Raw genomic sequence first — 11,076 nt, 5'->3', positions numbered from 1 at the left:
AGCTGGGACTACAGGCGCCCGCTGCCACGCCTGGCTAATTTTTTGTATTTTTAGTAGAGACGGGGTTTCATTGTATTAACCAGGATGGTCTCGATCTCCTGACCTCGTGATCCGCCCACCTCGGTCTCCCAAAGTGCTGGGATTACAGGAGTGAGCCACCGTGCCTGGCCTAGAAATTACATTTCTAAACAAGTGTTACCCCTTATTTCTAAATAAGTGTCGAAATGAATAAGTCACCACTTTTGCCCCTATTTGATGGCAAGAGGTGTGATCTTGTGGTGGGATTGTAATCAGTCAGTCCTCAGTGACTGTGCCCTGCTGTGGTGTTTCCTGGAAAGTTCTTGTCTTGTCCTAGAAAGTCTGGCAGGGGCACCCTGTCTCCACTGTCCAGTCTTCTCCCCAGGCCCTTCAGGCTTCTGCAAATTTGAGGCTTGTTTTCATCCCAGAAGGTTCTGGCAGCAGACGCCTTGCGTCTACTGTCCGCTTTAGTTAATTAGATAATTCAATGTCCAAAGGGAACCCTGAGCAGGAACCTCAAGCCAGCTGCCTCACGGAGCTCCTTCTCTTCCTCACTATGAAGATTGGTGTCAGTGGCCTCCTGGTCTCCCCCTTGCCTAACACGAGCGCCTTTGCTTACTTGGGTGCCCTTGCCCTTGAACTCCCCGGCAGACATGCGTGACCCAAGACTGTGCTGCAGTCCTTGTTTTTGTTCATGCTCATCATCTTCTTGGTTCATTGTTTTCCCTGTAATGTCAATTGTTTTATTTGTCTGTATCTGTGTCTGAATCAGTCCTGCATGCTCTCCTTCTCTCTGTCTTTTGTTCTTTCTTTACCCAGTTTATCACAGGGACCCCGATGTCCATTTCTCTAGTTCTCCTGTCCTAAGCACCCCATCCTGTCTTTCTGGCCTTATCACAAGTGGCGTGTCTGCCTCAGACATCATGATGGGGGCATGAAGCACAGCTGTCAGAAACAACTGTTCGTTAGGTACACTCGAATGCAGCTCATCAATAGGAATGGAGGGCCTGTCAGATGTGTTTTCACTGAATCCCTGTTCCTACCTCAATACACTCTTTTTTATCTGTTCTTCTAGACAGGTCAGAGGAACCATTGCTTTGACTTTTAAATTTTTAGCAACTTTATTGAGGTAGAATTCACATACTACAGATTTCACCCACTCTAATCGGACAGCTTGGTGGCCTTCAGTTTTATCCACAGAGTTGTGCAGCTAGCTGCACAGTTTCAGGGCTGGACTCCAGGGAAGATTTTAGCCCATCTCGTGAGTGGGACAGAAGTGGCCCTGGCCTTGCGCGAGGTCACCTGCATGGGCGTCCCTGCCCTGTCCCTGTGTCTGCACCACTGGGGGTTGAGCAGGCTGCCAGGGCCGACCTGGGCCTGTGCCACCTGCCTCTCACGTGCCTCCGACAGTGCAGCCGGTGTCTGTACTTTGGTTTCCTGGGTGATGACATGGAGGGGATAGTGTTCCCCGCGTCATAGACCTGTGTGAGGTTTAAGGGACTTACTGCCCTTGGCGTGGGGCCTGCTCCAGGGGCCGTGCTGTGTCGGCATAGCTGTCAGCTTTCCGTTACAGGCTTGAGAAGGCTTGACACTGTCTCATGTAACATTTATATTTCTAGGCTGGACCAGTCGTACTCAGTTTGAAGAAACTTGGGCCACTCTCCTTGGTGTCCTGGTGACGCAGCCCCTCGTGATGGAGCAGGAGGAGAGCCCACCAGAAGTAAGGCCACTCCCCATGCTGGTTGGCACAGGGACAGTTATGGCCACTTGCAGGCCTTTGGTGGTGAACAAAATAAGGCAGCAGACTGGTGGTTTTTTTTTTTGTTTTTTTTTTTTCTCCTACCTTATTTTTGAGAGAGTAGCCAGGTAGTGTCTTGACTGATATTCCAGAGCAGGGACAAAGCCCACTGAGGTTTGGGGGCTGCAATTACCAATGGCTGGAATGCATTTGATTACGGTGCGTTCCATGTTAAGGATCAATAAGATTGTGCCCTTTCTGGAAAGTATCTTTTAGTTTTATTTATCGGTATTCAGAGGAGTGTAGGTTGAATTAAAATGAAAAGGCACTTTATAAAGGCCGTGAGTAGTACATGGTTTCATTTTTCTAATGTCTTGCAGAGATTTTATTAGGCTTCTCGAAGTGTTCACGTACATTACGTTAATGTGATACTAAGAGTAACTGTGCTCTGGCACAGCAAAGCCAGCAGAATGGGAAGTTGTGGAATGCAGGCCCTTGATTCTGATAGAAGGTGTGGTATGAACTCGCAGAAATGACAGTTTGGAGGGTAGACATATGTCACAAGTCATCAAGATTGTCTTTAAATTCATCCATAGAAGCTAACAGGTTGTCATAAGCAAAGCCTCTAAAATGTATGAGGGAATTCAAGGATAATTTATCAAAAAGTAATTCATGTTTGGAGTTTTGTGCCCAAAGGAGTCCTTGATTTGAAAAATGGGCGTTTGCCCATCAGATTGTTTGAGGGTCCGTATGTGCAGAGGCCGTGCCTTGTGCCCCGTGAGCTCAGCCTGACAGAAGTCCCTTGGTAGCACTTAGGGCTCCTCTTCCTTCCTTTGAGGCAGGGTGGACTCTGGGTTCTGCATTCAGAGCTGGTTGTGGGTGTCTTGCTGTTCTTGTTGACCTGTGGGCTCTCCTTCCAGGAAGACACAGAGAGGACGCAGATCAACGTCCTGGCCGTGCAGGCCATCACCTCACTGGTGCTCAGTGCAATGACCGTGCCTGTGGCCGGCAACCCAGCTGTGAGCTGCTTGGAGCAGCAGCCCCGGAACAAGCCTCTGAAAGCTCTGGACACCAGGTTTGCCTGAATTCCCACGTGTCTCCAGGACATCATGGGTGCTGCGGACAGTGGGGTCCCCGCTGAAGCATCCAGCAGCTTCACCCAGGCTGTTCTCCTTTGTTGCTGGAATTGAAAACGCTGTCCATGTGGCCTGTGCGGAGGTACAGACCCAAAGGTGGCCTCTTGGCCATTGAGGAGCTGGAAACGCGACGGGAACTGACATGGGGTTATTGGGCATTTAGGGGTAAACATTAGCAGAGCAAGAATGAGCGCGCAAGTGGTAGAACACCCACCTAAGGGCTCATGGACAGGTGCTCACTTAGGAAGTGAGTTTCGTTTGGTATTACACCAGGTTCCTTTAGGCAGAGCGGAGGGAAAGTTCTGGCGTTTTTCACTTGTAAGATTTTGAAGGAAACAAAACACTCTTTACCTTTTTTCTGAAATGTAGGTTTGGGAGGAAGCTGAGCATTATCAGAGGGATTGTAGAGCAAGAGATTCAAGCAATGGTTTCAAAGAGAGAAAACATCGCCACCCATCATTTATACCAGGCGTGGGATCCTGTCCCTTCTCTGTCCCCAGCTACCACAGGTACCTGAGGGAGAGGGTGGGGAGTGGCTGTACTTGGGCTGGGATGAGAAAAGACTGGCGTGCTCACCACACCAGTTATGCAGGAAGACCTGAGTGTGGTTTGAGTTGGAGGCTGTGGTGCTAAATATGCTGCCCCATTCATAAGCAGGAGTCTTATTCAGGCCCAGGGAGGAAATGAAATCTGGAAATGAATTAGAAGCATTATCTCCTGCCAGTCAATTCTCACGGGCTGTAAGAACAGCAGGATTTAAAAGTTGAATGAGTTGCTTATGGTAAGAACTCAACCGAGTTCATCTACACAAGCTGAATCTCCAGCTTTTCCTAAGAAACCAGGTGTGGCAGTGGCTGCAGGGCGGGGCACAGCTGGGCCTGAGCACCCCGCTCCCTGCACCTCTCCCCTCCCTGGGCCCTGTCTGTCGGTGCCCACTCTCCCACCAAGCCTGCCAGTTGTGTGCCTGCCCTATCACAGGCATCAGAGTTTGTCACCTGGTTTAAAAGAAGGGAGTTGTGTAGGGATCTGGGGATGCACATTTTTCACTGAACAGTATTTTAGCATAGAGGTTTGTGATTCCCTGGTTATTTAGGAGTTTAAGCACCTTGAAGGCTTTAATTGCAGAAAGTTCTATGTGGACATGCAATGTGTTATACGCAGTGTCTACGACCCTCAAATGTTTATTAGGGCATTGAAATAAACTGAGCACTTGGAGGGCCATGGATCCAGCTTCAATGAGTTCATAGGTCAGGAGGACCCAGGAGCAATGACCTGTCGTAGACGGCAGAAAAGAGGGGCACAGAGGTGGGTTGGGGGCATACACAGGCAGCCCCTGGAGCTCCAAGGAGAGCAAGTGCTTCCAGGGAAGGGGGTGTGGAGGCTCCTTGGGAGGAGGCGAGTTGATGCTGGGGTCTGGCAGAGGGTTAGCTGGGGACATTCGGCTGGAGGTTGTTGTCTGGGAATTGGGGGGATGCCCAGCAGAAAGACATGCGAAGGTTGTTTGGCCTGGGGCGTGGGGGGTGTGAGAGGTCGAGTGGGGGCATTATCCTGCTCCCGCTCCTGCTGGCTGTATCTGGTCAGCCTGGGCACCGAGGTGGGTTCTGGAAAGCACTGTTCACAGATGCTTATCTGGGTCCCCCAGAGAGCTTGCCTGCCTGGACTGTCGGCTCGCCTGCCACTGCTGACTCCTAAGCTTTTGCAGCTCAGCCCACAGCCAGTTCCCACTCACAGAGATGGGAGCTGAGGGGGGACAGGTGAATGCTGCAGGCTTATTTGTCATAGAGAAAAAGCGACAGAGTCCCGCTTGTCCACTGGCCCTGCCAGCTTAACAGGTTATAAAGTGACAAAGCCCCGAGACCTACAGGGCTCTGCACAACCTGGGCCCTCCTGCCAGTGGCGAGGGCAGGTGGCTCAGGCCTGTGTGCCTGTCTGGGCAGGAGCTGGGCTGGCACGAAGTGGGCCTGCGGCCCCGTGCCCCTGTGCAGATGAGGACTCAGGGTGCTGGTGTTCGCAGGTGCCCTCATCAGCCACGAGAAGCTGCTGCTGCAGATCAACCCCGAGCGGGAGCTGGGGAGTGTGAGCTACAAACTCGGCCAGGTCAGTCTCGCACCCCACCAGACCCCTGCCTGTTTCTGTCCTCAGACTTCGGTGCTTAACACACCCAGGAGAAAAGCTCAGTGCACTTTGTAAATGAAAGGAAGTTTTACCTTTTCAAAAAAAAATCTTTAATGTTCATTGTTTTTGTCCTTTTTATTCCTAGGTCCCACAAGCAGAGAAAATATTACTTTTGTTTTTATTTATGTTCTTTATTCTAGAAAGTAGTTAAGAGACCTCACATGTAGTGATAGAGATGTATATAAGAGACAGTGAGAGGGCCTGAGCTGGACTTAAGCAAGGACTGTGAGACACCAAAAGGGGTGAGGACAGAGTGGAGTTAGCTGAGATGCTCAGGAGGAAGTAGATGCCATGAAGGGCTCTGTTGTGGGGGGCTGCAGGCTTGGCCCTGAGTGTCCCTGTGGCCAGTTGTTGGGGGGGGCCCAGTGTGCAGGCAGACAGCTCGGCCACTTCCTGGCAGGTCACGTTGGTCTGTGCTTCTGTTTCCTCCTCAGGTAAGTGAAGGGATTTAAGGGTCCGGGCGTGGTGGCTCACACCTGTAATGTATAACATTTTAGGAGGCTGAGGCCAGAGGCTCACCTGAGCTCAGGCGGTTGAGGCTGCAGTGAGCCATGATTGCACCACTGCACTCCAGCCTGGGCAACAGACCAATACTCTGTCACTTAAAAAAAGTGTAAACAGAAACACAGGGCCATTTACATATGATGGCACATGGCAGGAGCCCCACAGGTGTATGCTCAGGGGAGGGCCCAGCTTTGCTGGCTGACTTGCACCTATCCCTCCACCCTGTGCTGTGTCTTTCGCTCACTGGGTTCCTGGTTTAGTGAAACCAGTTGTGCAGGACAGTTCCCTTGGTAGCTTTTGTTTCAGTGGAAATGGGTCAGGATATGGTGTGTAGACGCACTTATGAGCTCTGAGAGTTTCCTCTTATGACTTCCTGGCCTGCAGCCTTCACAGCAGAAACCCCATGATGTCACATGCCTGTTTCTGTTCCCTGCTCTGTGCCCTGTACTGTCCTGTTCTGTGCCTGCTGGTTTCAGTGACAGGAGGCAGGGAGCTGCTGGACCAGCCTGTATTTTTCTAGACATAGTTGGAAAAAGAAGTCACGCTCTTCTGTCCTCTCACCTTTGACAGATGTTTCCACCTCAAGATAAGTGGACATGGCCAATAGGACGCACTGTACTTTTCCTGGATGTGTTTCTGAAGGGCAGGTTGAGAGTGAGAGGCCTGGAGCTCATTGGGTGCCTGTGGCCTTGTCCTGGCCCCGGGGACACTGGTCTGTGCCCGAGATATTCCCTATTCCCCCCGCCCCACTGCATTTGCCCACATCCTTCGATGTTTGCCCTGTGTCCAATGTCTGCAAACCGACTGTCATGGGATTATACTGGGGCTGAAGTATAGTGCCACCGCTGCCCTGTTGGGGACGTTCAGCCCCAGATGCCACTGGACTGAGCCACTGCTTGCTTTTAGGAAAGAGGGGTGGGGGTTATGGGTCTGGGCGTGGGGAGCACAGGGGCTGCTCCTTGGCCTGAGAGTTGTTCATACAGACTCCCTGCCCGCTCCCTGCAGGGGTGCTGGGTCCCAGGGGGCAAATGGCCCTTGGTGCCAAGAACGTGAGTTGGGCCTAGTGCCAGTGATGATGGAGAACAGCTTTTTATGGGCACACAGCCCACAGCACTGTACCAAGTGCTCGAGGCTCCCAGAGAAGCAGGCAGAAAGGAGGACAGTTGAGGTGTGCTGAGCACGTGGTGGCTGTGTGATCTGGAGCGCGGGTCACAGAGGCGCGGGGACGCTCTGGCCTGGGGTTTACCACAATGACTGCCAGTGACGGAGATTGGAAAAGAAATCTCACGTGTTGGTTCTGTGTTTTGGGGACTGCATTGAGATCTCACTTAGGAGTGAAAGCGTCCCTTCGTAGAGCCTCTTTCTGTGTCACCCTCCTCAGCTGCTCCTGGGGTTGACTGACTCCTGATTCAGGCCTTTAGCGTGTGCTGGAGCTTCCCAGCAGCAGTCCAGCCCCCACCCCACCCTCTCTGTGGACTCCCTTGCCTGTAAGCTGGGGTGTCTGAACGACCCTTGCAAAGGGGCAGACTGTTCAACGGTAGGCATGTGCTGAGTCCCGGCGGCCGCACCCGCCCACCAGGAGCCTGGCACTGTGGCTGCAGCGCTGAGCAGCACCCTGTTTCTGTGGCAGGTGTCCATACACTCCGTGTGGCTGGGGAACAGCATCACACCCCTAAGGGAGGAGGAATGGGACGAGGAGGAGGAGGAGGAGGCCGACGCCCCTGCACCTTCATCACCACCCACGTCTCCAGTCAACTCCAGGTTTTCCAATGGCCTTTTTCTTTTCTACAGAAATTTGAAATTTCTTATCAGTCATTTGATTTGTTTGAGGTGCTTCTTGAAATGAGCCTCTCATCTTCTGTACCCAGAAAACACCCATCTTGCATATTCTACAGGAAACACCGGGCTGGAGTTGACATCCATTCCTGTTCGCAGTTTTTACTCGAGTTGTACAGCCGCTGGATCCTGCCATCCAACTCAGCCAGGAGGACCCCGGCCATCCTGATCAGTGAGGTGGTTCGATCCGTAAGTGAGCCTTCCCATTCCCCTCACACCGGCACATGCCACACGCACCACACACATGCTGCACACACAGACACGCCACACCACACGCACCACATGCACCACACAGATGCGCCACACCACACGCACCACATGCACCATACACACGTCACATCACACATACCCCACACGCACGGAACACACACACACCACATGCACACGTACCCCACATGCATGTACCACACACACACACCACATGCACACGTACCCCAAATGCACGCACCACACACACTCCACATGCACACATACCCCACATGCACACAACACACACATGTCACATGCACACGTACCCCACATGCACACATACCCCACATGCACACAACACACGCACGCCACACGTGCACACACACATACACCACATGCACCACACACAGCACACATGCCACACGCACACACACACACCACACACACCCCACACAGCCCATACACCACTTTCATGCAACACACACCACACACAATGCCACACTCGCCACATGCACACACACCACATGTACATACCACACACATGCCACATGCACCACACACATGCCACACGCACCACACACACCACACGCATCACATACATGCACCATGTGTACTATGCACACACACAGACACACCACACGCGTACACCACACACAGACGCACACATGCGTCCCGCGCAGTAATGTCTCTTAGGTGTAAGAACACGACTTGCCAGTGGCGGCGTTCTGGGTGCGTTGCCTGGATTCTAACAGCGCTGCTCTCCCGTTGCTTTCCCGGTGTTCCACATCTCCAGCTTCTGGTGGTCTCAGACTTGTTCACTGAGCGCAACCAGTTCGAGCTGATGTATGTGACGCTGACAGAACTGCGAAGGGTGCACCCTTCAGAAGACGAGATCCTCGCTCAGTACCTGGTGCCCGCCACCTGCAAGGCAGCTGCTGTCCTTGGGATGGTAAGTGACAGGTGGCACAGAGGTTCCTGTCCTGAAGCCATGTGGGCCCATCTGCCTTGGGACCTGGTGTTGGCCAGAGGTGCCAGGTGCGGCTGCCTCCTTCCAAGAGTTGACCCGACCCGGACTCCACAGCCCACGTGAGCTGCAGTGCTTCTCAGCTGGAGGGGGTTCAGCGACGGTCAGTGCCATCCACAGGCCACCGTGATGTGGGTCGTGGCGGCCAAGCCATGGTTTGGGGTCCCGTGTCCCTGGGCTTGTGACATCATTGTAGTAGCCCATCCCCACAGAACCATGGTGTGTGGTAGCACTGAAGCAGCGTAGATGGTGGAAACGCGACTGCTTCCCCATGCTCTGCCCTGAGGCCTGACTGCCTCACTCCCCCTCAGTTATGTTCCAGGCCCCCCGAACTTCCTGACTGGGCAGCTTCTCTCCTGGGGGCCATTTTGTCACAGTGACCCTGCGTTTCCAGTCCCAAGTCTGGGTGCTATAGTGTCTTCTTAGCATGGTGGTTGTCTTAGTCTATTTCGGCTGCTACCACAAGGTACCTTAGACTGGGTGATTTATAAACAGTGGAAATTCACTTCTCATAGTTCTGGGGGCTGGAAGTTCATGGTCAAGGTGCCAACAGATTTGGTGTTTGGTGAGGGCTGCTCTCTGCTTCATAGATGGCATCTTCTCACTGGGTCCTCACGGTGAAAGGAGTGAACAAGCTCCCTCAGGCCTTTCAAAAGGGCCCCAATCCACAAGGGCTCACCCCTCATGAGTTCATCACCACCCAAGGCCCCACCTTCTAGTACTGTGGCACTGCAAATTGGTTGTCAGTGTTAAGAGTTTCGGGGGGGATACATTCATTCAGACCATCCCAGGGGTCAAGTGTTCATCCTCTTGAGCTCCTCCTTATTCTGCTTCTGGTTTATCAGGATTCAGCCCGTGCAGCACGGTACCTGTGTTGTGTGGGCACATCACCACATGGCATTTGCCAAGCATCCATCGGCTGTACACATGAAATCGCTACCTGTGGGCCCCGACTGCTGGCAAAGCCTATTCAAGGATGTCAGAACTGTCAGAGCTGGAGCCTCTGGGTCTTTGTCACGTGGCATTACCTAGTCATCCATTTTATGATAGCAATAGAAACGCGTGTCTTCAACAAACACCTGAGTGGCTGCCGTGTGCCAGCCGTCTGGAGCTCTTGGTGAGAATGGCATGGCAGTGCCCATCAGGGCCTGCTTACCCCATGCTCTGGATGGGCTCCTGTCAGTAACAACGCTGTCATGACAGTGATGATGTTTTTTTGCCGTCACTCCAGCCGCTAACATTTGCGGAGCTCTTCCTCCTGCACCCCACCTGACAAAGGCACCCTAGGCGGCCAGCGTCAGAGGTTAGCTGGCTTGTCTGGGTCACACAAAATGCGGCAGAGGTGGGACTGAGCCCATGTCCGTGACCTGAAGCCTGACTCCCTGCGAGTCTTGACTACTCTTGCCTGGACTCTGTCCTCCCCGAGCCCAAACACCAGTCATCTTCCCTTGTGGGTGGCCTTCAGCCTGGTGCCGTGCTGGTGACTTGGCAGCCATCCAGGGAGTGGAAACAATGAACGCGTGGGCTCCCTGTGTGGGCATCTCTCTTCACTGCGAACACCCTCTGGGTGTTGCCCACATGATGTCAAAGCGGCTCTCGGAAGGGGTCCTTCTCCTTTGTGGGGAGTTTCAGCTGCTGGGCTAACTTGAATTGTAATGTGGTTTTGTGCTCAGGCCCAGAGCTCCTTAGGCAAGTGTTGTGCCATCAGTAATCAAATGAGAAATAATCATTTTGAAAAGCAGATCCTAAGGCAGGATGGTCATGGGCACTAATTCCCAGCTCTGTGCATCTTTCTTGAAGATGGTGATCCTCTGTGAAGGTTTTCAGCATGTCATGCTTGGTACCAACATATCCAGAGCATGTCATTTTGAGGTATTTGCCTCCTGTTGTGAAATCCGTGCCACCTGAGAGCAGGTCCTGATGTGGGACTTTCAGAGGTGGGACCAGGAGCCGTGGAGCGCAGTCCTTAGGGAGGTGCCGCGTGGCGTTGTGTGTATGAAGGGATAGCACAGGGTGAGGTGGGGGCCCAAGAAGGAAGTGATCCACAAAGAACAGCCTCTTTCGGTCCTCATTCCTGGGATGGGTGGGAGTGGCTTCTGTGTCTTCCGGTCATTTCCCCTGCGGAGAACCTCCTGCCACTGCCGAGAACCTCATCTTGTTCCACAGCAAGAAGAGGCTGCCTGGCCATCCAGCGCTCCATGGGAATTCTGTGTCCCCATAGTCTTGGGCTGAAGGAGGGCGACATACCTTGGTGACTTCTGCAGGGGTCTCCTCACTGTTAAAGAGCAGATTGAAAGTGAAGAATGTGGGCTAAGTGTTTAGGTCGATATTTAACCCCATTAGGTTTTGGATACTAAGTGAAATTGAGGCCATTTTGGTTGAAGGTTGGCATAAACTACTATCAGGGATCCCCAAGACTACCCCCAGGCTTTTCTAGAAGGACTCTCAGCTAAGAT

General features: G+C 52.7%; 1 protein-coding gene across 1 annotated transcript in view; it reads left to right on the top strand.

Moving 5' to 3' along the window:
- HTT (huntingtin) overlaps positions 1-11,076 on the top strand; it is a 150,342-nt gene that overhangs the window by 127,904 nt on the left and 11,362 nt on the right. Inside the window, exons 53-59 of the mRNA XM_012002185.1 lie at positions 1,638-1,738; positions 2,677-2,831; positions 3,262-3,401; positions 4,907-4,989; positions 7,202-7,332; positions 7,467-7,596; positions 8,390-8,545. Of these exons, the coding sequence (XP_011857575.1) occupies positions 1,638-1,738; positions 2,677-2,831; positions 3,262-3,401; positions 4,907-4,989; positions 7,202-7,332; positions 7,467-7,596; positions 8,390-8,545 (896 nt within the window). The remainder of the gene's footprint in view (positions 1-1,637; positions 1,739-2,676; positions 2,832-3,261; positions 3,402-4,906; positions 4,990-7,201; positions 7,333-7,466; positions 7,597-8,389; positions 8,546-11,076) is intronic.

This window comes from Mandrillus leucophaeus, unplaced genomic scaffold, assembly GCF_000951045.1.
Source record: "Mandrillus leucophaeus isolate KB7577 unplaced genomic scaffold, Mleu.le_1.0 Scaffold68, whole genome shotgun sequence".
Taxonomy (NCBI): Eukaryota; Metazoa; Chordata; class Mammalia; order Primates; family Cercopithecidae; genus Mandrillus; species Mandrillus leucophaeus.
Note: the sequence above shows the minus strand (reverse complement) of the source record. Positions and strands in the feature narration are given on the sequence as shown.